Source organism: Cololabis saira, chromosome 23 (genome assembly GCF_033807715.1).
Source record: "Cololabis saira isolate AMF1-May2022 chromosome 23, fColSai1.1, whole genome shotgun sequence".
Taxonomy (NCBI): domain Eukaryota; kingdom Metazoa; phylum Chordata; class Actinopteri; order Beloniformes; family Belonidae; genus Cololabis; species Cololabis saira.
Genome location: NC_084609.1, coordinates 4,025,598 through 4,052,640, shown reverse-complemented (window position 1 = coordinate 4,052,640; position 27,043 = coordinate 4,025,598). Strand labels below are relative to the sequence as shown.

Here is a 27,043-nt window from a genome sequence, read left to right as displayed (position 1 = left end):
GAAGGGGGCCCTAGTCCGGGCCCGGTTTGCTGCAGTGAGGGACATGGATGCGCCCCACCACTTTCTTTTTCAACCTGGAGAGGTCCGTGGCTCAGAGGAAGCAGATGGTGTGCCTCCGTCTGCCCGATGGTCGCTGACATCTGACCCAGTAGAGTTGAAGAGGCTGGCGGTGTCATTCTACACTGAGCTGTTTGAGGCGGGAGGAGCTGTGACGGAGACGCTGCTGAGGAGCTGCTGCAGTGGCTTTCCCCATTGCTGGTCCTGCTGAACAGGAGGCTCTGGGTGCTGACATCACACTGGAGGAGTTAACCGCTGCAGTGACTCAGATGGCGTCAGGGAAGTCCCCGGGGCTGGACGGGTTACCCTGCAGACCTTTTAAAAACGCTTCTTGGAGTATACTGTGGGACAGATTTACTGGAAGTTTTTTAAGGAGTCTTTTTAAAAAAGGTTTTCTCCGGCTTCCTGTCGACGGAGCAGTTGATCTCCTGCTGCCCAAGAAAGGAGACCTGACTCTACTGAAAAACTGGAGACCTGTGGCCCTTTTATGTACTGATTATAAGATTTTATCCAATGTTTTATCAAACCGACTGAAGGCTTTTATCGACTTGATAATCGGCACGGGACCAGACCTACTGCATTCCTGACAGATCCATGTTGGACAACTTGTTTTTAATGAGGGACATTTTTGAACGTCTGCAGCCTGTATGATTTAATATTGGTTGTCATCTCATTAGATCAAGAGAAGGCTTTTGATCGTGGTTGATCATTCTTTTTTTATTTGCAGCGCTGCAGACGTTTGGTGTTCGGGGAGCACTTTTTGTCCTGGGTGAAGTTGCTTTACAGGAATGCTTGTTGTGTTGTGAAAGTGGGGGGGAGGTCTGAGCAGACCCATCATGGTCAACCAGGGGGATCAGGCAGGGCTGCCCCATCTCAGGCCAGCTTTATAGTGTGGCTATTGAGCCTCTTCTGGCCAGACTCAGGGGCCGTACTGAGGGGGCCTGTGTCTGCCAGAGGGGGTTCAGAGCCCCTACCCATCGTGGTGTCAGCATATGCTGACGACGTGAATGTTTTGGTCCAGGGACAGAGGGACATTCAGGAACTGCAGAGGCAGCCTCTCCTTGTACGAGAAGGCCTCCTCCGCCAAAAGTCACACTGGGGGAAGAGTGGGTGGGCGTGTTGGATTGGCGAGGTGCCTGAGCGGGAGGCTGCCCTGTCTTCCTGGTGGCCTTAAGTGGGGGTACGACTGCTGCATAAAAACTCTGGGGGGTTGTTTATGGGGAGGAGCGAGGCCATACTCGCCAAGAACTGGGAGGGAAGTGCTGGGAAAGATGCAGGCCAGGTTGTCTAGATGGAAATGGTTGCTCCCACAGCTGTCATACAGGGGGAGAGTTCTGATTTGTCAACAACCTCGTCGCCTCTTCTCTGTGGCACAGGCTCCAGGTCCTGACACCACCACCGGGACTGCTGAAGCAGCTGCAGCAGCTGCTGGTGGACTTCTTTTGGTCGGGTCGTCACTGGGTGAGGGCGTGTGTCCTGTATCTCCCGGTGGCAAGAGGGGGGGGCAGGGCCTCATTGACCTCACTTCCAGGACCGCGGCTTTTCGACTGCAGGGCAGCACAGCGGCTGCTATATGGTTGCGGCCTCTGCTGGTCGTCAGTGGCTCGGCTGCTGCTGTGGAGGGCGAGGGCGGGCTGGGATATGATAAACAACTGTTCCTGCTGTCCCAGACATGGTGTTTGGATGGACTGACGCCTTTTTGGAGTTCGGTGCTGGATGCCTGGAAGACTCTGGGCCTTCACACGTCGACCCGATGTCAGACCTGGGATGTGGCTGTTCGAGGAGCCACTGTTCGACAACGTCTTCCTGTCGGGCCCGCTGTTTTTCTCCTCAGTGACTGTACGGAGTGCTTTCAGGACAGCAGGGATTGTGAAGCTGGGGCATCTGTCCCCTGACTGTTATAGAGACACTGGCTGCAGCAACCCGGCATCCGCTCCACCAGAGTGCTGCAGAGTCTGGTGAGAGAGGTGTGGCAGTCTCCTGGCCGGCACCTCTGCAGGACTTTGCACAGGACAGAGCCCTAGCTGTCCAGTGGTGCGAGGGCAGTGAATACGTCTTTCCATCTCTGGATGTGAGTCCTGCTGTGGTTGAGGTGACAGAGGAGCCTGGACTGCTCCTGTCCCTGAAGACTCCGGACCTCAACCAGTTTTGACTCATGTGATGGGAAGCAGCTGTACAGGAGCTGCGTGAAGGTGCTCAACCTCGGGTCATTCGCTGGAGTCAGGGAGTCGGGGTGGACGCAGGTTTTTGGCACAGGACTCTTCCCCTAAAGGCAGCTGGCGGGTCCTGTATAAGCCTCCTGTTGAAAGAAGGATGGGGGACATCCAGTGGAGGATTATACATGGAATAATAGCTACGAACAGATACAGAGCTCGCTTTGATCCAGCACTGGGGGAGGGGTGTCCATTCTGTGGACAGACAGAGACCTTGGACCACCTAGTGGTGTCCTGTCCCCGTTTTGGTCGGTCTCCTTTGGCATATTGAAAGAAGTGGGTGGGGGGCTTGGGAGAGGTTTTCTTCTCTGTTCCCCTCTTCGTCTTTGGGCCAAAATATTGTTCCAAAGAAAAGGAAAGTGGCGGTTCTAATTAATTTCATTTTGGCAAATGCTAAATTAGCCATTTGGAAGAGCAGAAAGAACCAGCTGAGGGGAGTTGGCTGGATTGACCCAGTCCGCTGCCTGAGGGGTCTGGTGGCGGCCCGCCTGAGGGTGGAGCACACGTTTTTTTAAAGTAACAAAACAACCCTGGAGGGGTTTTATGGAATGTGTGGGCAGTTGAGCGAGTGTTGTGTTCAGTAGGAGAGGATGGGTCGCTGCTGCTGAATCTTTAGATTCAGGTTGTGAATGGGTCAGAGTGTAAATGTGGATTTTAATTTTTTGTTTTTTTTTTCGTGTATTTCCATAGAAACGTTTTATATGACGTAATTTTGTAAAGATTTGTCAGAATGGGTCGTAAATAAAGTTGCTTGAAAGTCAAAGTCTTCTTCTTCTTCTTCTTCTTCTTCTTCTTCTTCTTCTTCTTGGATGGCTTCTTCTTCTTCTTCTTCTTCTTCTTCTTCTTCTTCTTCTTCTTCTTCTTCCTTCTTCTTCTTCTTCTTCTTCTCTTCTTCTTCTTCTTCTTCTTCTTCTTCTTCTTCTTCTTCTTCTTCTCTTCTTCTTCTTCTCTTCTTCTTCTTCTCTTCTTCTCTTCTTCTTCTTCTTCTTCTTCTTCTTCTTCTTCTTCCTTCTTCTCTCTTCTTCTTCTTCTTCTTCTTCTTCTTCTTCTTCTTCTTCTTCTTCTTCTTCTTCTTCTTCTTCTTCCTTCTCTCTTCTTCTTCTTCTTCTTCTTCTTCTTCTTCTTCTTCTTCTTCTTCTTCTTCTTCTTCTTCTTCTTCTTTCTTCTTCTTCTTCTTCTTCTTCCTCTTCTTCTTCTTCTTCTTTCTTCTTCCTTCTTCTTCTTCTTCTTCTTCTTCTTCTTCTTCTTCTTCTTCTTCTTCTTCTCTTCTTCTTCTTCTTCTTCTTCTTCTTCTTTTCTTCTTCTTCTTCCTTCTTCTTCTTCTTCTTCTTCTTCCTTCTTCTTCTTCTTCTTCTTCTTCTTCTTCCTTCTTCTTCTTTCTTCTTCTTCTTCTTCTTCTTCTTCTTCTTCTTCTTTTCTTCTTCTTCTTCTTCTTCTTCTCTCTTCTTCTTCTTCTTCTTCTTCTTCTTCTTCTTCTTCTTCTTTCTCTTCTTCTTCTTCTTCTCTCTTTCTTCTTCTTCTTCTTCTTCTTCTTCTTCTTCTTCTTCTTCTTCTTCTTCTTCTTCTTCTTCTTCTTCTTCTTCTTCTTCTTCTTCTTCTTCTTCTTCATCTTCTCTTCTTCTTCTTCTACTTCTTCTTCTTCTTCTTATTGTTCTGACAAAAGGAAGCCTTTTTGCCCCCTAAACGTGCCCAAAAAGTCACCAAATTTTGCATGCAAGCCAGGTCTGGCGAAAAATTTGATATTTAATGGTTTTGCATTAATGGGCGTGGCCTAACGGCTCAACAGCGCCCCCTAGAAAACTTTGTGCCTCAAGCCCCACAATGCGGTTTGTCGTACATGCACCGAAAATCTGTACACACCTGTATCAGTACACAACTTAAAGAAAAGTCTCTGGGCGTCATGTCAAGAAACCGAACAGGAAGTCGGCCCTTTTGAATTAATCGCGTCATTTTGGCGAAATTGATGCCTTCCTTCGGCAGTTAATACGGCCCGAACCGTAACGTGCACCCAGGTGTGTTATACATAAAAATGTGCGTCTCCATCCTCCGACACCACGCATTACTTTTCTCTTTCAAAAGCGTTACCGTGGCGACGCTAGACGCCAAAAAGTGCGCCCACCCTTCATCTGATTGGTTCAGATAGAAAAAACTTTGCGCCTCAAGCCCCACAATACGGTTTGACGTACATGAACGAAAATTGGTACACACCTGTATCATGTCGCAACTAAAAGAAAAGTCTCTTGGCGCCATGGCCGAAACCGAACAGGAAGTCGGCCATTTTTGAACATTCTGAATTAATCGCGTAATTTTGGAGCAATATATGCCATTCCTTCGAGAATTAATACGGCCCGAACCCGTATCGTGAACCCAGATGTGTTATACATCAAAATGTGCGTCTCTATCCTGCGACTACACGCATTACTTTTCTCTTTCAAAAGTGTTACCGTGGCGACGCTAGACGCCAAAAGGCGCGGCCCCCCCTTCATCTGATTGGTCCATATTTGATAGTTCCCCCAAAAGTCACCATATTTTGCATGCAAGGCAGGCCTGGCGATAAATTTGATGTTTCATGGTTTGGATTAATGGGCGTGGCAAAATGGCTCAACAGCGCCCCCCCGGAAAACTTTGTGCCTCAAGCCCCACAATACGGTTTGACGTACATGAACAAAAATCGGTACACACCTGTATCATGTCGCAACTTAAAGAAAAGTCTCTTGGAGCCATGGCCGAAACCGAACAGGAAGTCGGCCATTTTGAAATCTGATTGATCCATATTTGATAGTTCTCCAAAAGTCACCAAAATTTTGCATGCAAGCCAGGCTTGGCGATAAATTTGATATTTCATGGTTTGCATTAATGGGCGTGGCCTAACGGCTCAACAGCGCCCCCTTAGAATACTTTTCTCTGCATAACTTTTGAATGGTTTGACATAGGAAGTTGTGGTGGTGTCATGGGACTCTGTAATGAGTCCTTAAGCTTCGTTGGCCTTAATTAGCCCCGCCCTTCTTCTGATTGTTGTCCCTTTTTTCTGCTATAACTTTTGAATGTTTTGACATAGGAAGTCGTGGGTGGTGTCATTTCTGATATGCTTATGGGGGCGTGGCCGTGAGTGCGAGGGCCCGTTCATCGCTGCTTGCAGCTTTAATTTAATGTTGCATCTTTTCATGCACCCACATATGTGCAGCTACAGCTTTGAGACATCAACAAAGATGTTGAAAGAATAACATTTGATCAGATAAAATGCCTCACCCTTCTCTGCTGTGCTGTAATGACGAAGCGTTGCTACGTGGAAAGACTAAAAAAAGAGAAAGGTATGGGGTGAGGGAGAATAATTGGTCCCTTACCCTAGAATGCGAGCAGCATTTTTGTCCCTTGTTTTTGTGTCCGAGGCGACTGTGACTTGATGTAGAGGTGTCTGTGCAGCTCGTCGATGAGCACCAGGTGCATGTTGAGCTTCTTGCTGGTGCAGCTCAGCCGCAGATCTCCGAGGCCTTCCACCTGGAGCAACGGGCCTTCCAGGGACTCCACAGCCGTCACCTGCAACACACCGGCCCAAGCACGTCAGCATCTTACACTTTATTATAGTTTCATTTATCCTTATCTCTCATATTGTAATATACAGGACTGTCTCAGAAAATTAGAATATTGTGATTTTCTGTAATGCAATTACAAAAACAAAAATGTCATACATTCTTGATTCATTACAAATCAACTGAAATATTTCAAGCCCTTTTATTATTTTAATATTGCTGATCATGGCTTACAGCTTAAGAAAACTCAAATATCCTATCTAAAAAAATTAGAATATTCTGGGAATCTTAATCTTAAACTATAAACCATAATCAGCAATATTAAAATAATAAAAGGCTTGCAATATTTCCGTTGATTTGTATTGAATCCAGAATGTATGACATTTTTGTTTTTTTATTGCATTACAGAAAATAAAGAACTTTATCACAATATTCTAATTTTCTGAGACAGTCCTGTAGTTTGGGCAAATACTTTTCCTACAACTCTTCACAAAGTTCTGGTCCTACAGAAACGTTTTGTTAAGATTGCAACTCGATCAGAGTCACACGCTTCATCTGCTCCTTTATTTCAGAAACTCCAGATTCTTGCTATTTACGATATCAATATTTTTCAGATATGCATTTTTATTTATAAGCTAAATTCAAGTGAAAGGAATATTCCTGGACAGTTCAAGACTTACTTTAAATTAAATTCACAGGTTCATTCTTATTCAACTTGACAATCCTCCTAAATTTCTCACTTGCAGAGCTCAATTTTCGGTGAGATTTAGGGACTAAAATGTGGAATGATTTTTCCCACTTGGCAAAGAGCTCTTCCTCTTTGAAATGTTACAAAAGACGTTTGAAGGAACTTGACTGCTGTTTTGTAATTGTTTTCCCAATGTATTGTTGTACATGTATCCATGTTCTTTTTGGGGTTTTTTGTTTCACTCATAGTGCCATTGTACCGTCTTATTTGCTCAGGAGGAGTCAATATAAGCAGAGGTGGACAGAGTACTCGACACCAGTACTTGAGTAAGAGTACAAATACTACTGGTCAAAATTTACTCCGTTACAAGTAAAAGTAGCTCAGTCAAAATATTACTCGAGTAAGAGTAGAAAAGTACTTGCGTTTAAAGGTACTTAAGTATCCAAAAGTAAATGCTTTTAAATTTACTTTAAGAGTAAGAGTAAGAGTAAATTTCTTATTTTCCACATCAGTAAATTACTATATTTTTTTTTATTAATTTAAGGATCTTTTAACTCTTGTTTCTGAGAATTAACTCTTTGAAACCAGCTGCACTGATGTGCTGCTTTTAGAACCACAATGTTATATAAAACCTGCACAAACACCAAAAACAAATCAAATGAATGGGATCATAAGAGGACAGAAGATGATGCAGAGTTTATTAACAATCATGAACTGAAACCAAATGAACCTGCACCATCCAACTAAGTCTGGATCCCCCTCAAAGATCACTGCTTTACAAAAAACTACATCTCTGCTTTCAATAACTCAAATGCGGCTCTGTCTTGACAAACGCAGGCTACTTTGGCGGTATCGTTTTGAGGAGGCTTGACGTATTTCCGCTTTACGTACATCCCAGTGGAGAGCGTGCACTGTGATAGGTCTCCTCCTTTGACAAAAACAGCTTGTGTCCAATAGGATTTTAGGGAAGAAGAAAAAAGAGCAGACCTGAAAGTAACGAGTACTTTTCAGCCTTCAAAGAAATTTACTCAAGTAAAAGTAAAAATATTTGTCTTGGAAATGTATTCAAGTAAGAGTAATAAGTACCAAAGAAATCTAATACTCAAGTAAAGTACAAATCCTCTGGATATGTACTTAAGTACAGTACTCAAGTAAATGTACTCCGTTACTGTCCATCACTGAATATAAGTAATATAAGTTGTAAAAACAATATCCCATGCACACTCACACACACTTATTTTTTTGTCTTTATTCTTTATTATTTATATATTGCATTATTAGTTTGCCATCACTTTTGTGTAGTTATACTTTTTGTTTTTGTATGTTAATCTTGTGTTCTTTATAACACATGAAATTTTAATAACTTAATAAGCCCATTGGGTTTTTTGCCTCTTCCTGCACCTATAATATTTATACTTGATATTTCCTGTATATTTTCAAAACTGTGCAAAACAATAAACTAAACTAAATCTTAATTGAATGGATGTGAAGTTATCGCACGGCAGTATCATTACAAGTTTATGGAAATGTAAAGCCAAAATACAAACAAATAGGAGGCAGGAGGATCACACGTTCCCTCATAAACATGCCCTTATCTTGCTGCTGTGTCTGGGGAGCTGCTCCAGAGCCGTCCCCTGCACAGAGCTGCCTTTCTTTATCAGCTTGTTAAATTTCTTTGACTCAGTGGTTCTGATGGTACCGCTCCAATAAATAACTACAAATAAAAGTTCTGCTCTCCACCACAGACTAAAAGCAGATATGCAACATCTTGCTGCATTTCTACGTTGAAATAGTTATCCCATTTTACACAAAATATAGTTTTGCGTCTTCTTGCAAAACCTGTTGCGTTTACAGTCCAGGTGAACACACAACTAGTACTAGAAAAGAAAACTAGGAAAAAAGTGTTGTAATGTTTGTCATATCCCCCAGAGTCATATTTATGTACATTGGACAGTTTGGATTAATGGGCGTGGCCTAATGGCTCAACAGCGCCCCCTAGAAAACTTTGTGCCTCAAGCCCCACGATACGGTTTGACGTACATGCACGAAAATCGGTACACACCTGTATCATGTCGCAACTTAAAGAAAAGTCTCTTGGGGCCATGGCCGAAACCCAACAGGAAGTCGGCCATTTTGAATTAATCGTGTCATTTTGGCAAAATGTATCCCATTTCTTCGGCCGCTTCAGAGCCCGAACCGTAACGTTCACTACTGTAGGTCTGGGCGATATGGACCAAAAGTCATATCTCGATATTTTCTAGCTGAATGGCGATACTCGATATATATCAATATTTTTTCTGTGCCATAATTGGGGTTTCCCCCAAAGCATTATAGCATAGCATCTCTGTTAGCATCTCTGTTAGCATCTCTGTTAGCTTCATTTTTTTCTGAGGCAAACCCTTAAAAAAACAGTCAGTTTTAATACAAAGCCTCGTGCCAAATGTCACACAGGTTCCTTTATTAACAGAGGTCTGCACAATATCAACATGTATAAAACAAATGAAATAAAAATAAACTGCCTGCATATAAAAATGCTTCTTGAATAAAATAAAACAAATATCCCTTTCCTGCATAACAATTAATATACACTGTGCAATTAATACAATGTAGACAGTAACAGGCAGACTTTTCCACTGAGGTTGACAGCAAATAACAAAACATTTGTGCAAATCTCAAATAAAACATTCAAGTCAATTTGTCACAAAATAAGCTATATCAAATCATAAAAAAAAAATTTAATCGATATAAACGATATTGTCTCGTACCATATCGCGTTTGAAAATATATCGATATATATTAAAATCTCAATATATCGCCCAGCCCTAACGTGCACCCAGGTGTGTTATACATCAAACTTGCTCACATTTGTAACCAATCTTTTCAAAAAGGTACATTCCCTAATCAGATGAAAATAGCCAAAGTCATCCCAATTTATAAAAACGGAGATAGACATTTATTTACAAATTATAGACCCATTTCACTGCTCCCACAATTCTCCAAGATATTGGAAAAATTATTTGTGCATAGACTTGACAACTACATTGAAAAATACAATCTTCTGTGTGATCAACAATTTGGCTTCAGAACTAACAGATCAACTTCAATGGCAGTGATGAGTTTAGTAGAGCAGGTCTCTACAGCCATTGACAACAACAAACTTACTGCAGCTGTGTTCATTGACCTCAGTAAAGCATTTGACACTGTTGATCATGAATTGTTGATGAAGAAATTGGAGAAATATGGAATCAGAGGGACTGCTTACCAGTGGTTAAAAAGCTACCTTGCAGACCGTTACCAATATGTACAAATTAGGGAAACCAAAATCAGCTTTTTTGAAAATAAAATGTGGAGTCCCTCAAGGGTCGGTTCTGGGGCCCAAACTTTTCATACTATATATTAATGACATTGTTAATGTATCAAGGCTCTTTAAATGCGTCCTATTTGCAGATGACACTAGTTTGCTTTGCCATGGTACAAATCTGGAGCAGCTCCTGAGAACAGTGGAAGGGGAGATGGATTTTATGAAAAAGTGGTTTGACGCCAATAAACTTTCCCTAAATTTAAGCAAGACCAAACTTTTAATATTTGGCACCCGAAAGATCAATGAAGAAATTTCTATCAAAATCACGAATAATACGTATAATAAAGAAAAAAACGTTCCATGGGCCAACCAACGCTCTTTTTATAAATTTAAATACTCTCAAATTCTGGGATATAGTTAAGTTGCAAACTTTATTGGTCCCATTCAAAGCTCACAACAATCTCCTTCCACGCAGCATACAGGAGCTGTTCACAATCCAGGAGAACAAATATCAACTGAGAAATGCTGGTTCATTCAAAAACCAAAAGGCAAGAACAAAGTCAAAAGAACATTGTACTTCAGTAAATGGTGTAAAACTATGGAATTGTTGCGAAAAGGACTTAAGAATGTGTAGTTCAATCCATACCTTCAAAAGAATGTTTAAAATTAAGACTATCAACGGGTATAAAAAAATACTGTAACAAACTGTACGGATATATTCTAATTCATTGACATCAAATTTCATAGTGGTTTCATAGTATTATTACTGGGCTTTTGTTTGCTTCTTCGCATCCACCAATATATGATAGTGTAACAGATGTATTATTGTTGTGCGTGCGTGCGTGCGTCTGGCGTGCGTGCGTGCGTGCGTGCGTGCGTGTGTATTGATTGTATGATAGTAGGGTAGGCATCACAAGCTCCTGCTTCAGCCTACACCTTTTTTGGTCACATCTTTTGAGCCATCTCTTAAGTTCCTCCCTGGTTTTGCTGTTTTCCCCATGTGTGCTGTATAATGATGATGGTTGCACCGATGTAACATTGTTTTTTGGATGACCAAAATAAACAATAAAAGAAAAGAAAAAGAAAAAATGTGCGTCTCCATCCTGCGACAAAGCGCATTACTTTTCTCAGTCAAAAGCGTTACCGTGGCGACCCTACATGCCAAGAAGCGCAAAATATAGTGTTGCATCTTCTTGCAAAACCCGTTGCGTTTACAGTCCAGGTGAACACCCAACTAGTAGTAGAAAAGAAAACTAGAAAAAAGTGTTGTAATGTTTGTCATGTCCCCCAGAGTCATATTTATGTAAATTCACACATCCTGACCTCCTCCCTGCCCTCCTCTCACAGGAGCAGCAGCAGTCATGGCACGTTTTCAATTAATCACGTCTTCATGCTATTAAATTAAATGTGCCAATCTGTGTCTGCGTGTTGATGTGTGTTTGTGTGCGTTTCAGTGCGAGTTTCAAGGGCACAAACGGCCAGATGATGGCACTGAGAAAAATATTGGCAGGACAGAAGGGAGTGGTTAGCAGCGACGGGGTGAGGAGAGCAGGACAGGCAGAGGGCACGGGTCCAGTGTGTGCAAATGATGCAAATGATGCAAATGACAGACACTTTAGTGAGGAGACGAGCTAATGCATACGATGAGCAGCTTCCTATAGCTTCATAAAATAACTCCCCATGTCTGTAAGGCTTTACATGTCCTGAACACACTTCTAAGATGTGTCAGCGTATGATTGCACTTGTGTGTGATTGCATTGTTGGGTGTCAGGGGTTATCTCATTACCATTGGGCTGGGCTGACAGAGAAAGGCTGGTTAGCATCATTAGGGACCAGGCCTGTCAGCATAATGACAAAATACGAAAGCTCTAGTGAATGTGCTGAGAAAAGGGAGGAGAGGAGAGGAGAGGAGAGGAGAGGAGAGGAGAGGAGAGGAGAGGAGAAGCGTTGCACACCTGAATGTTGTGAGACTGAGTGGAGAGGAAATGTTCTCCAGTCTGGGCCAGTCTTACTATTAACCAACCTCCCGGGATCTGATGCTGTTATTCAATTGCAGGCAGAGAGCTGAGTCTGAATTATAATTGTCAGCCCAAAGAGATTAGCTTCACATTTAAAAAAATAAATAAAAAAAGAATACATACACCCACCGGAGAAAACTTTAAACTGGGGAATCGAGAGTCAAGGAAGTTCATACCTCACTTTTCTACTCCCACTTCATATGTTTGCAAGTAAAATAACCTGCAAAGGTTATGCAAAATGTCTGTTTATCTGTTTTTCCAAATACCTGAGTGAGTCAAAGATGATCTTATCTATAAAAGACATGAAGCTATCCAAAGCAACTGAACAAGTTTAGTGGAATTTTGTTTTCTACAATTTATGAATAAAAAAAAAAAAAAAAAAAAAAAAAAAAAAAAATCACGTTCATTTTTCAAGAGACTGCTTTAACGCTTCATAAAGTACTCTTGAAGTAGGAACTAGTGCTCAGGGAGTTTGAAACTTTCTTCTGACATAAAATAACGAAATTCTGTTTAAAAATGAAAAAAAAAAAAAGGGAAAAACTCAATTTGACGCCGCATGATTATTCATAACATCATCAAGAGCATTTAAATCTCACACAACATTGTCGTTTTATTTTATTTTTTTGTCCCCACAGGGTTAAAAAAAAGGAACGTGATCATTCAAATGAAAATAAAATACACACACAGATAAATCAATCTCAAAGCTATGAGGCATCTTTTTTCTTTCTTTTTTTAATCTGACAATCCCTTTGGCAGTCTTTCTTTTTATTTTATTAAAACATGCATGAGAAAAGTCTTTGTTTGACAAGTGTGGGAATACAGGCCCTCCTTCTCTCATGTCATCCCAGGAACAGGAAAGCTAAATCTGGGTCTGGACTCTATGAAAGTATGCCAATCGAAGTTGCTCTGGAAAGAAATTGAAAGGGGCAGGATGTCTTGAGAACGGTGCCTGCCGTCCCCGAAGGAGAGACTGTCAGGCCGTCCGCGTTTTCCTCCTCCAACTGCTCCGTTTGAGGTCTGACCTTGGAGTTGCTTCCAACCTCAAAAAGGTACTTTGGACCTCCGGGGGCCTGAGGGGCCGTCGGTGCACATGGTGCATGTTGGGGACCATGAAAGTAAGAGCCAGTGAGACACAGCCTTGTGCTAACAGTTGCTGTGTCACCATGGGAACCATAGATTATATCATCCTCTGCAAGCATAGTTCCAGTGCCCCCATCATCATCTTTTTTTCCCTTCACGCCTGTCGTGCACGAAAGTGACTGGCTGCTGCGCCGAAGAGACCACAGAGTCAAGGAGGTTCTCCGTCTCCTTTTTAGACCTTCACAGCACAAGTCAGCAGGCTTTTTCTCCTGGAGAACAACGAGGCCTGTGCTCAGAGCTGGGTAGAGGAGCCAAAAATTGTACTCAAGTAAAAGTACTGTTACTTCAGAATAATATGACTCAAGTAGAAGTAAAAAGTAGACATCCAAATAATTACTTGAGGTAAAGTAAAAAAAAGTACTTGGTGAAAAAATGAATTTTTTTAACAAAACCATTCAAACAGACAAAAGTACAAAATAATCATCTTCAGGCAAATTAAATCAATAAAATAATAAAATTAATAAAAAATAAAAAAATAGCTTAATTTAAAATAATCTTAAAGTAAATTGAAGTACTTTAATAAAATTAAATAAAATAACAGAATAAAAAAATAAATTAAGCACAAGTAGCACAAAATTTCAAGCCTTTGTACTTTTCTTTTTTAACCAGGCAGAACTACAACAAGAATTAACTCATAGAAACTCTGTGTGTGTTTGAGTCCGTGTAAATGTGACAAAACATGCAAAAACAAACATTTTTCCCAAAGAATCACTCAGTGATGTCATGAGATTGACGCGTACGCGGATAAAAGGGATAAAAGAAAAGTAACAGCTCAACGTAGCCTAATGTAGCGGAGGAAGAGTAGATTTCTTCACAAATCTACTCAAGTAAAAGTAAAAAGTATAGTGATTCAAAACTACTCCTAAAAGTACAAAATTTCTCAAAACCTACTTAAGTAAATGTAACGGAGTAAATGTAACTCGTTACTACCCACCTCTGCCTGTGCTTCACCTTGTGGCTCGTATGGCCACTTTGTAAAGGTGGAGAACATCTGGCTGAATACAGATGTACTAACCCTGGATTCGCACTGAAAGCGTCACAGGCGTCCGGCTGCCATTAATTTTCTATGAAAGCTCGCTGCGAGACGCGTCGGAGGCGTTGGGAGCGTCAATTTGAAGTTGAAAAATCTCAACTTTATGTAAATGAGCAGCGGCGATGCCGAGGCAGCGTCCAATCACAGACCGGGATTCCTGAAGCGAGAACCCTCAATGCAGATTGTACTTTCGTGTAGACACAAACGTACACTCACTCACATGCGTACATGAGCAGAGCTGTGCACTAACAAACTTATTTTATCAGGAATTAATAGATTTCATCCAGCAAACTGACATTTTTGATGATTTGACTGTCGTTTTTACCTGAACTGCTCATGTGAAACACGTAACTGATGGTTGAGGAGCTGGATGGTCCCAACGATTTTATTTGCTACATCGATCCAATGCAAAATAATTAAAAACTGTGCTTATTAATCGCAAAACACAGTTTAAACATCAAGACCAAATCCGCTCCGACCCGGTGTGTCAGTATCAGCGCAGACAGACTGCAGCTTCACCGGGACCAACGACTCTGACGGTTGGTGTTGATCCAGGACCAACCTGGTTAAAGAGCATCAAACTATACCAAAATAACACCGAAATATAAAGAAGGCTTCCCAAAGTGTGATCCATGGTGAAATAGGAAACTGAAGATACTGGATATATAGATATACGTAGACTATATGCACTTGTTTCCCTCCAGTTTCCCTCCAGGCGTCAACAGTGATTTCAGTGTGAATCTACCAAGCAGCGCGATGCGGGCGTCAGGAGATTTTTGATGCTTTCAGAGTGAATCCAGCATAAGGGAGCGTCCAGCCACCCTGCGGAGGAAACTTTACAGAAGGTGGTATAATTTGGTTCTTGTGTTCTTGCTTCTCTTGATAAGATGTTGTAACTTCTACGTCATCGCAGGCTGAAATGGAAGCGATTACTTCCAGAACAGTGTGGGCAGTGGCAGAGACGTCTCACACGTCACTCTCCTCAGAGAATGGCGACAAGAAAGCTTTGGGCTGAGATCAGCATTCACCCAGGTTGGACCTAACACAACCTTCCAAAGATCAGCAACTCTTCCCTTACAAGCAAGGCTGCCAGACCAGAGAAGTCTGCAGGGGAATGTGAAGCAGGTGATACCATTGTGTGTCAAGGTGAAGGCGGTCTGAGCCTTTTTCTGAACCCAGAAACGCAGCAAATATTGATGCCAAAGACCAAGGAAAGCTGTAGTTGTGGTTGAATAACAGACTCACTGCAAAAACTCAAAATCTTAACAAGAATATTTGTCTTATTTCTAGTTAAAATGTCTAATTTTTAGTCAAAAAAATTTAATTACACTTAAAACAAGACTCATCACTGGAAAAAACAACAATTTTCACCTGTTTCAAGTAGATTTTCACTTAACATAAGTAGAAAAATCTGCCAGTGGAACTAGATTTTTTTGCTTGTTTTGCTTGATTTTTTACTTATTTCAAGTGAAAATTTACTTGAAACAGGTGAAAATTGTCAAATACGTTATTTTTCTGGTATTGACTCTTGTTTTAAGTGTAATGAGATTTTTTAACTAAAAATGAGACATTTTAACTAGAAATAAGACAAATATTCCTGGTAAGATTCTGAGTTTTTGCGGTGTGGTTTTGTTTTTTGTCTGATTAAACTCTAGTTGACTGAGAAAAATATTAACAAAACATATTGATGATACATTTTGTTACTTATAGTATTATTAAAATAATGATGTGACATCATTGTGTATGTAAACACTATTTATTTATAGATTTTTTTGCTTGTAATGAGAAGATAAATCTTGTCCCATTGGCAGACTTTTCTACTTATTTCAAGTGAAAATTTACTTGAAACAGGTGAAAATTGTCAAATAAGTTATTTTTTCTGATGATGAGTCTTGTTTTAAGTGTAATGAGATTTTTTGACTAAAAATGAGACATTTTAACTAGAAATAAGACAACTATTCATGGTAAGATTTTGAGTTTTTGCAGTGCTATTGAGGCCTAAGGTCTTGAGTCCATTTAAAAGATTGTGCAGGTACTAAGAAGGAGTAAACAAGGGGGTATTACTGTTTGAGGGGGAAAGTAGGGCTGGTTATTGGGACTCTTTGTTACCTGTGAGCTATTGCTAACTATCAAAGCAAATGTTTTGTTGCTGCACTTGAGGAACTATAACTATTTTCTGTAGCAAAACTGTTGCTACTTGGCACCGTTAATGGCTTTAGAAAAGTACTGATACTTTTTTCAAGCTAATGACTGACTGTTCTACAAAGAACAAACACTTTGTCATAAGCTGTGCACCCTATTATTGAACAAATTGGCTTTGCACCCAAGAATATAGTTTTTAAACAGGCTATCAAAAACATAACTTTAAATGACAGCTGATATTATATCAGCTCTTTAAACAGGAAGGCATTACAGTCCCCTCATGGCATAGACTTCACTTGGTGCAGCTGTCTAAAGGTCTCTGTTACAAATGCACCCATTTCCAAGGTGCACGGAGAGGGTAAAACTCTTAAAAAGTCAAGAAACTCCAGCAAAATCTCGAACCAGCATTAAAATTGGACAAGTATAAAACAGAAAAAAACATTTATTAAATTAATAATTGTTTAAAAACAATACTCTACCTCATGACATGACCCTGCACATCCATGACATCAATGATCAACTCTCAAAGTGCTTATAGATTTCAAGTACAGTTAAAAAAAAAAAGAATAAATACTTATTCAGGGCTTGTGAGTTGCTAATTACGATGCTAATGAGGTCACCTGGAGGTTTTCCAGATAAGACGACACAAGCAGGTTAATAAAAGAGGCATGCTACTAATGAGAACAACCCCCCCGGCAAACCCCGATCTTCTGTTTGTCCTTTACATTCAGGTTCATATAGGCAGGCGCAGACCCGGAGTTCACCCTGCAGACTAGTGACGGAGACTTGTTTTTTATTCCAACAGCGACCACCAGCCAGTGATGTCATGAACAGGAGGTGACGCTGCCTGTCTGGGTTGGTTAAAGACCAGACGCGCCGCAGCATTCTGGAGCTTTTGTAGTACTTTGATCACACAGGATAGGAGGGCATTGCAGTAATCAAAGCAGGTTATAACTATAACCTGTACCAGGAGTGGAGTTGGTCCGACTGTCTTTGGGCCAGTCCCAATCCCCCCCTTAGCCCTACTTTTCAGCACTACCCCTAAATGTTGCGCGTTTGGTTCCCAATTCCTCTTTGCATCTAGGGCAGGGGTCGGCAACCCAAAATGTTGAAAGAGCCATATTGGAGCAAAAACACAAAAAACAAATATGTCTGGAGCTGCAAAGAATGAAAAGTCTTGTATAAGCCTTAGAATGAAGGCAAATGGCGAAAGGAGAAATGTTGAGAAAAAAGACAAAATGTCGAGAAAAAAGTGGAAATGTTAAGAGAAATGTCGAAATGTCGAGAAAAAAGTCGAAATGTCGAGAAAAAAGTCAAAATTTGTAAATGCCGAGATCAAAAAGGAAAGGAAAAAGGAAGAAAAAAAGAGAAAAAAAGAAAAAAAGGAAAAAAAAAGGTCAAACATTTTTGAAAAAGCTCCAGGAGCCACTAGGGTGTCGCTAAAGAGCCATATGCGGCTCTAGAGCCGTGGGTTGCCGACCCCTGATCTAGGGCTAGTGGACATATTGAGGGCAAGTGTGTATGAATCTAGCCCTTCAGAGCAAGGGATTTCAGATGCTGACTAGCTGACCGAGGGCTAGAGAACATTTCCCAGAATGCTTTACATCATCATTTGCGGACTGAATCAAAAAAAAAAAACATGGCGGACATTTCTTATTTTTTTGTGAATAAAATCAATATTTTGAGTTAGTTTCTGCATAAAAATGCGTTTTTATTACATTTCTAGCGAGAAATATATATTTTACTTTCATAATATTCACTCAGTGAATGTAGATAATCACTCGCTTCCTCGTTGTTGCGTTGTTTTTTCAGATCTCGCCAGAATAAAGGCTGATTTATGGTTCCGCGTTACACCAACGCAGAGCCTACGTCGTAGGCTCTGCGTTGGTGTAACGTGGAACCATAAATCAGCTCCCGAGCCGGCAGATCTTCTCATCCCCTGAAAACATCGGAGCAAATTTCTTAACAGGCGTTATTTGGATAAACTGAGCCCAGGTTGGGGATCCTAACGGTTACTTTTACGCCTGAAAAAATATTAAAACTTAATAAAGTGTCATATTAACAGCGCTACAGCGGAAATTAAAACAGCTTTTATCTCTGGGCTTCCTGATATGGTGTGTAGCAAGTGGTGTCCCAATCCCTAGGGAACATTACAAGGGCCCTACGCCTGTGGCTTCATTTGTAGGGTGAAGTGGTAGTGGGGGAGGGCTAGTGGTAGAAAGTAGGGGGTGTATTGGGATTGGCCCTAAATTGAAGGTTGTGATCCTTCATGTCAATGTCAATGTCAATGTCAATGTCAATGTCAATTTTATTTATAAAGCACATTTAAAAACGACCGAGGTCGACCAAAGTGCTGTACAGCATACAAGAGAATAAAACAATACCAAAAGAAAAACACAGTACCCAGTGTAGAAACAATAAAATCACTAACATACTAAAATGATCAATAAAATAGTAATAAAATACAATAAAAAAACAATCACTTCACACAGATGTGGGGAACTAAGTTGTCACACACTAAAAGCCAAAGAAAATAAATAAGTTTTCAAAGAAGACTTAAAAACCACTAGGGTCTGGGCAGATCTGACATTTAGTGGCAAACTATTCCACAGCTTAGGGCCGGCCACCGCAAAAGCTCGGTCACCTCTAGTTTTGAGCCTAGATTTTGGGACGTCTAAAAGCAACTGAGTTGACGACCTTCATCCATGCAAACAGATCAGAGAGGCAAGCTGAGATTTGTGCAGGGATTGTGGAGTCGTCCAGTAGGAATGACAGGTAGAGTTGTGTATCGTCTGCATAGCAGTGATATGAGAGGCCATGTGAATGAAGAATTTGGCCCAGAGAGATGGTTTATATGGCAAAGAGAAGGGGCCTCGAGTACTGAGCCTTGGGGAACCCCGTGGAGAGTTGATTTAATTAAGATGTTTTCCTCTGCCATGACAACTTAAAGGAATTTCCGGTGAGGTCAGAACAGAACCAAAAATGCACTGATCCTGAAATGACAGGTTTATTACAAACTCTTAGTTATTTGGCTGTAGTTTCAGTCGGAACAAATGACAGGAAACAGCAGAGTGAAACCCAGTAGACAAGTTTGGTAATGAAAGTATATGCTGAAAATGCTTGATCAAGACCAAACCAACAAGTGGAGGGTTGAGTTTGGTGATGAATCTCATTATGTGATATATATATTTCTGATCCCTCACATAGTGTGAACGCACTAAACCTAAAACGCATTATCCTACAGCAAGCATATAATGTTACATGCATAATAAAATGATGCAACTTCTCTGAAAATCATTAAGCCTGAAGGAAGCTTAGTGGAAATGTGGTTTTAATGGATCTTTAAAAGCCATAAATAGATCTAGAGTTAAAATCTGCAACTTCAACTCAACTTTCTGGTAAAACTTTTTTAATGATTGTTGGAAAAGCAAGCCAAACACCTGCTGCAAAAACAAGACAGTTTTGTAAATTGAACTCTTAAAAATCCATTACTGACTAGCTACAATTTGAATGTTAAACATCTAAAATAACTCTATGGCTCCACCTCAGCCGACCCCCCAAACCCCACAGTACCAACAACCCTGTTTTTGTTTAGTAGTGCTTACCTAAAGATTACTTTTCATGCATTTTCCATACATGAACTCCATTAACAAGGCAAAAAAAACAACACAATTTTGAGACGAAGGGAAGAAAAATCTGCTTTAAAATGTGTTCTTTGTACGAACCAGTAAAATTGCAACATCTAAAATCAAGAAAAGCCGACAGAGTTTAAGACTTTGAACTTTTCTTAACCTTTTTAACATGCGGCAGAGGTTGAATTAAATTTCCTTTTCTTTCCATCCCCACAAAAAGGATTTTCACGGTCTTTTGGCTGCACCACTGTCCTTCTTTGTTCCTCATAACTTCATTTTATAAAACTAATTATTACCCAAGTCTACAGGAAGATGTGTGGGACTGGCATTGGAACTGAATTGAGAAAAGGGAAAGAAAGAGACAGATGACAGAGCTTGGTCGTTTAGTCCTCAATGCCATCAGTACGCTTCCCTACTGAGCAAAAAACACATCAAAGGCCCAGTAGTACACACATATACACACAGGCGCAGTGCGGCCACTGCAGCTAGAGGATGCCAGTTGCATCCCTTGGATTTTCAAGGCTAGGAAAGAGCTATTTTAAGTGATGGAAAGCACATAGTGTAGGAATCAATCTTGGCATGCAACACTGTAAACACGTGTGTTTTTATGAGTTGAAAAATTTATATAGCTAGTTTTTGAAGGAAATGAAGACCTTCCACTTTTTCCCCATAATATCAATAACTTTTTTTCGAACTTGTCAAGCACCATAACATTCATCTTCATCTCTCTACTCACCAACATGTCCGTGGCATGAAGGTAGTGCTTGCTTGCCATATAGGTCTCCAGGCGCTGAGGAACCTGCTTAATGCTTTCGATTTCATCCAGCAGCTGAAGCACATGCTTGTGTTCGATGCCTTCTATCCACAGCTTCCTCAACTCATCCCTTTTACAGTGAAGCAGCATCTTACAAGACAGGAGGTTCTCCTTCACCTGAAGCACAGAATAACACAAAGACAATGACAATAAATACTTATGAGTTGTTATTGGGAACATGCACCCATACATGGCATACATCGTTGGATGCGTCTCTATCGTTCCTCGATGGGCATTACTTTTCTCAGTAAAAGGTGTTACCGTGGCAACGCTAGACGCCAAAAAGCAAAAAAAAAGGCGAAAATTCGGACGCTTATTGCTCGGCCGAACTTTATCGTAGAGACATGGTTGAAACTTTCAAACACTCGGCCCAATTGGCACTAACGGACCCTACAACCTCATTATGCTAATTACTACAGTTTTTGCGATATTGGCCTTTCATTTTTTTTTTTATTTCTGTTTGAATTTGGACGCTTGTTGCTAGGCAACAGGTTATCGTAGAGACATCGTACAAATGTCCCCTGACTCGGCAGGCTGTGGACTTCAACATACTCAAATCTCATGAAGCTGGGATTTAAGGAAATTTTATGTCAAAATCCAGGCCAAATGGCCCCATTCATTCGGATGGGATTTTTTTACCATGGTGGAAAAAAAACCTATCCATTGACGTAGCCTGAACCGGAACGTGCACCCATGCACGGCATACATCGTTACATGCGTCTCCATCTTGCCTCGATGGGCATTACTATTCTCAGTCAAAAGCGTTACAGTGGCAACGCTAGATGCCAAAAAGCGCGCCCCATTAATAACTATTGGGAGCACAGGAATGAATGAAATACAAGCGTAAAAACACCTCAAACTGACATAGAACCAACCCGAACACAACAACTACAGCCCCAAACCAAAGCGGCGAGAGGGGACGAATGGGCGGTAGGGCATGCCCATATCAAAATTTCTTGAAATTTTCTAGTTGGGGTTGTTATTGATTGTAAATTAACATGGAAACAACATATTAGATATATAAAAGGAAAGATTGCAAAGTCAATAGCAATCCTGTATAAGTCCAGAAATATATTAAATCATAAAGCCCTACATTTAATTTATTGTTCACTAAAACTACCTTATATAGGGTATTGTGTGGGAGTTTGGGGCTCGACGTATAAGACAACAGTAAATGCTATAGTCCTCTTACAAAAACGAGCCATACGTATTATTAATAGGGTGGGATATTATGAACATACAAATCCATTGTTTATAAAATCCCATGTTATGAAATTTTATGATTTGGTTTATTATAAAATAATGCAAATAATGTATAAAGTTAGATTAAAGTTACTCCCTGTCTGTGTACAACGGCCTTTCTCCATATATGAGTCAAAATATAATTTGCGTGATGTTTGTAAATTTGTTGTACAAAAAGCTACGAAAGAGACTAAAAGGAGATGTATACCTGTTGTGGGAGTTAAATTATGGAATGACGCTAATATAGATTTACAAATGTGCAGCTCATTTTCAGTTTACAAAAAAAAGATTTGTAGAGCAATCTTTCAAAGCTATAAAGGTTCATATTTATTTGTTTTTGTTTCCTGCTGTTCTTTGATATTTATATATAAAAAATATATACACGTATTCTTTTGTTAATGTTATAATAGACACTTGCGCTTTTTCTTTCATTACAATATTATTATGGGTGCTGTTTAAAAATAAATATAGAATGGTGAAAAATGAAATTAACCATTAAAAATAAAAGAAATATTTCAAGTAAAACTGAACGAAAACACAAAACTAGCTGATTTGAGTTTAATCAGTCTACTGCTGCTGATGTAAAATTCATTTAAGCACAAACATCCGAAGTAGAAAACTTTTTGCACACCGGATTTGCAGAAAGGTGCATCGGAGGAGGAAAGCTGCAGCCAAACTTAACAAGAAAACTCCCGCACACCTTCTTCTCACTGTTCACTTATTCATTAGGCCAACGTTTCATAGACCTTTTTCAAGGCATCAAGCCATGACCGAAACGTTGGCCTAATAAATAAGTGAACAGTGAGGAGAAGGTGTGTGGGAGTTTTCTTGTTAATTTAAGCACAAACAAAAAGTGGGAATGAGTTTTCACATCTTCTCAACATGTCTCCCCTTCGTACCTGTTTGATCTTGTTGCGAGAACTGGTAATGCGTTCTGTGATGCTCTGGTAGGTCCGGATGGCGGTTGTAAGTTCTGCATAATGCTGAACAATCAGTTTATCTAAATCCCTGTCGCATGTCTCAAAGGCTTCTTCCAGCCGACCCTTCTCCGTCTCTCTGTCCTCCACATCATCACTGCTGGACAGAGTCCTGCACCGAGGAAGAGCAAACAAGCTGCACAATTAATCACAGTCTTTATAATAACATTTATAACCTGCAAAGGTAATACAGTTGACTTCTGCATAGGTGAAACAATAAATCCATAGGCAAAAGACAACAAATTTTACTGTTTCAGATCATCAAATAAATTTAAATATTAGACAAAGATAACACAAGTAAACACAAAATGCAGATGTTAAATGAAGGTTTTTATTATTAAGGGGAAAAAAAATCCAAACCTACATCGCCCTGTGTGAAAAAGTGATTTAAGAAAAACAAAATTAAGACTTTGGAGTGGCTTAGTCAAAGTCCCGACCTGAATCCGATTGAGATGAATGAATGAATGAATTAATCTTTATTTCGGCTTGTACAGAACAAGATGAAAAGGAAGAGAAAAAAAAAAAAAAAAAATCAACATTTCTTTTGCCGAAAAGGTGTAGGCTGAAGCCGTAGCTTATAGTGCCTACCCTTTTTTCTTTTGATCAGCAAAAAAATATGAGACATTATCTTTTACTCAGTGAAAACAAACAATACATAAAGAAGAAAAAAAATAAATAAATAAGTAAGACAAAATATAAAATTGACATTTCACATCCTAGAATGTTTTTGATAGTATACTTTATAATTATAGTGTTTTATATTTATTTACAATATTTTCTTTAAACAATTTCTTAAACTTGACGATAGAGCGACACATTTTTAGGTTGTTATTACAACTATTCCAAATTTCTTTTGCAGATGCTGTGGCATGGACATAAAAAGGCGGTTCATGCTCGAAAACCCTTCAATGTGGCTGAATTACAACAATTCTGCAAAATTGGGCCAAAATTCCTCCACAGCGCTGTAAAAGTTATCGCAGTTGTTGCTGCTAAGGGGCCAACCAGTTATTAAGTTTAGGGGGCAATCACTTTTTCACTCAGGGCCATGTAGGTTTGGATTTTTCTTTCCCCTTAATAAAAAAAACCTTCATTCACTAGTATTTTTGTCTCTTGGCACATGTATATATTATTCGTTTTTTGGGTTTAGTACTTCTTTTGTACATTGCTCTTTTTTTTTATATTGCTCTTTTTAATTACTTAGCTATTTATTGGTTGTTGTTTTTTTTTTAGGATATACTTTTTTTATACATTTTTCGTACTTTCGTGTATTATTTGTAAAAATTGTCGAGCGTGTGTATGTTTGCTGCTGCACAATTGAATTTCCCCTCTGGGGAATCAATAAAGTTATATTCTATTCTATTCTATTCTTAAAAACTACATTTTGTGTTATCTTTGTCTTATATTTAAATGTGTTTGATGATCTGAAACATTTAAGTGGAAGTGGAAATCAGGAAGGGGGGCAAACACTTTTTCCACACAACTGTAGATGGATAGTCCACAACCAAAATTAAGCTATTATTTGGAATATGTCAGTGCATAATTCTTGTGTTACAAACTGAGAACAACCTGCATACAGGACTGTCTCAGAAAATTAGAATATTGTGATAAAGTACTTTATTTTCTGTAATGCAATTAAAAAAACAAAAATGTCATACATTCTGGATTCATTACAAATCAACTGAAATATTGCAAGCCTTTTATTATTTTAATATTGCTGATTATGGCTTACAGTTTAAGATTAAGATTCCCAGAATTTTTCTAATTTTTGAGATAGGATATTTGAGTTTTCTTAAACTGTAAGCCATGATCAGCAATATTAAAATGTGCCCCCTGCATCACTGCCGCGCCATCGTAGCCCTGGCCTACAAGGTTTTTCTTGTACTCAAGCCCATGCTTCTCAAGGAAGGTAATAATCTTGTTACTTAAGGCGGAATCATCCAGGTGCTCTGCCATTTCAAACTCCAGAAAGCTTTCATGAACCACGTTGTTGTAAAAAAATATCTCAAAACAAAGGACATTTGCTCTTTTTTCTGAACATCTTTAGTTTCGTCAACAATAACTGAAAACTGTTTGCTCGTTTTAACCTCCTGTATGATTTCTTCTTTAACCATTGCAGCCAAGCATTCAAGTATTTCATTCTGTATTGTTTTACTGGTGTATTTTGCGTTTTTAGCTTGTTGTTCCAGTCTTTTTTTAATGATGGGGTCATGGTTACCCAGCAGGTCTAACATAGACAGAAAAACACCCTTTTTTTTCTTAGTCTAGGGACTCCCTGTGACCCCGCTGTGCTGTGTTTTCTGTGGCTGTTAGGACTAAAATTTCAGCTAGTGTTTTAATGTACTATTGATTTTCAGCCACCTGATTCTTTTTTGCTCATCCATTAGCCCAAACATTGAGCTATTTTTATCCACATTTTTCTTGTTCTCTGTCCATGCTAACATTGCATTAACATGGCCTTCAGATCATTACAAATCAACTGAAATATTGCAAGCCTTTTATTATTTTAATATTGCTGATCATGGCTTACAGCTTAAGAAAACTCAAATATCCTATCTCAAAAAATTAGAATATTCTGGGAATCTTAATCTTAAACTGTAAACCATAATCAGTAACGGAAAATCACAATATTCAAATTTTCTGAGACAGTCCTGTATGAGAAGAAAAAAACAGACTTTTAAATGATTATTAACACGGTTTGTAAAAGAGATTTAACATCCATAGATGAAACCAGATAAAACCAACTGGAGTCAAACTCTAAAATCCCCAACTCTTAGCAACGGTTGCTATGGAAGAAGGATGGGGCACTTTAGACCAAAGATGGGGTGAAAACGGGCTACAACTCCCTCCTTTTCCCTTTAAGTGTTTCTTTTGTGTGTGTGAGGGTGAATGCATGTACTTATTCCCTGAAAAAACGCCCATTTGAGATAATAAAACATGATATTTACAGGATAGTTACACTCTGTGACCTAGATTTTATTTTCCCTTTCCCTTTCTGCTACCACAAAAAATGAAACAGATTTGAATATAAACTTCCCTAAATGTACATAAATGTGAGAAATTGCAAGTATGTTCCTGTTAATTTCTTTGAGATAATAATAAGAGGTAAATACAGGAAAGATGTAGATAACATTAGCATCAGTGCTAGCTGTCACTGCGAGTTTGATAGCTGATACAACAACAACGTGCGAGATTTTTAACGTTTTAAAAGCTCTATTATATTTATTCATATTATATAACAAAACGTACCTTATGACGGAGATGAGAAGACCAGAGGGGTCTTTGTTTTTGCTCACTGCACTCCTGTATTTAGCAGTATCAGCTGCCATTTTTCCAGCTGCGGCTCAAACAGGAAGTCAGAAGCGCGAGGTTGGAGCAAGGGATTATGGGAGTTGTAGTTTAAACGTGGACAATCGCGCCAAAACTGTTAATTCACAACCTGTGAACTCAAAAAAATGACTGTACAGGTCAGAGTTTCATAAAATAAATATTCTGAGGATAAGCTTATTATTAGAATTTCCAAACAATGTTTTAATTCCACTTTTATTGAGCTTGTTATAGTGTTAGGGTAGTGAAATACATGGATCATGATGGATGAAAGAAAGAAAGAAAGAAAGAAAGAAAGAAAGAAAGAAAGAAAGAAAGAAAGAAAGAAAGAAAGAAAGAAAGAAAGAAAGAAAGAAAGAAAGAAAGAAAGAAAGAAAGAAAGAAAGAAAGAAAGAAAGAAAGATTTTCATATTTTTAAGCACTCAAGCACCTTTAAAGGTGACCTATTATGAAAAACACGTTTTTTCTTGTTTTAACATATATAAAGTGGTCTCCCCTCACCCTGCCAGCACAGGGGAGACAAAATACCATGAAATTCTGCAGGGTCTGCTCCCCCCCCTGACTGAGTCTTCCAGTGTCACGTGACCTTTTTTTGAGCCATTCTGTATCTGCGCCTATGGTGACGTCACCATAGGCGCTCATTTCCATAGGTTCAGCCTCCGCTGCTGAAACCACGCCCACAACCAGATCTCTCCGCTGCTGGAGCGGCTCTTCCTTCAGCCAGTCGGACGCGGCGCCGCGGCGGAGCGGATCCAGGTTAAATCATCCAGGTTCCCGGGTGGTTTGGGAGCTGGGTCCTCGGGGGTCTGTCCCAGGCAGGACCAGCTTCACCCTACGAGATTTTCAGCGAAATCTGTCGGTTTGCGGAGCCATGCTGGGCGCCCGGCGTGGCTCCGCGGCCAGCGTTCAGCATCCGCCGGGCAAATCCGGCT

The 27,043-nt window shown here is 40.0% G+C and overlaps 2 protein-coding genes across 2 annotated transcripts in view; one reads left to right on the top strand and one right to left on the bottom strand.

Annotated features, from left to right (window-relative positions):
• chchd3a (coiled-coil-helix-coiled-coil-helix domain containing 3a) overlaps window positions 1–27,043 on the top strand; it is a 117,759-nt gene that overhangs the window by 22,266 nt on the left and 68,450 nt on the right. The gene's annotated exons all lie outside the window — the stretch shown is intronic.
• LOC133424361 (exocyst complex component 4-like) lies at window positions 5,616–26,122 on the bottom strand. Its single transcript, XM_061714908.1, has 4 exons — window positions 26,034–26,122; window positions 22,710–22,899; window positions 20,491–20,685; window positions 5,616–5,807 (listed from the first exon to the last, which is right to left on the bottom strand). Exons 1-4 carry the CDS (start codon window positions 26,111–26,113, stop codon window positions 5,616–5,618), a joined length of 657 nt encoding a protein of 218 aa, XP_061570892.1. The 5' UTR covers window positions 26,114–26,122.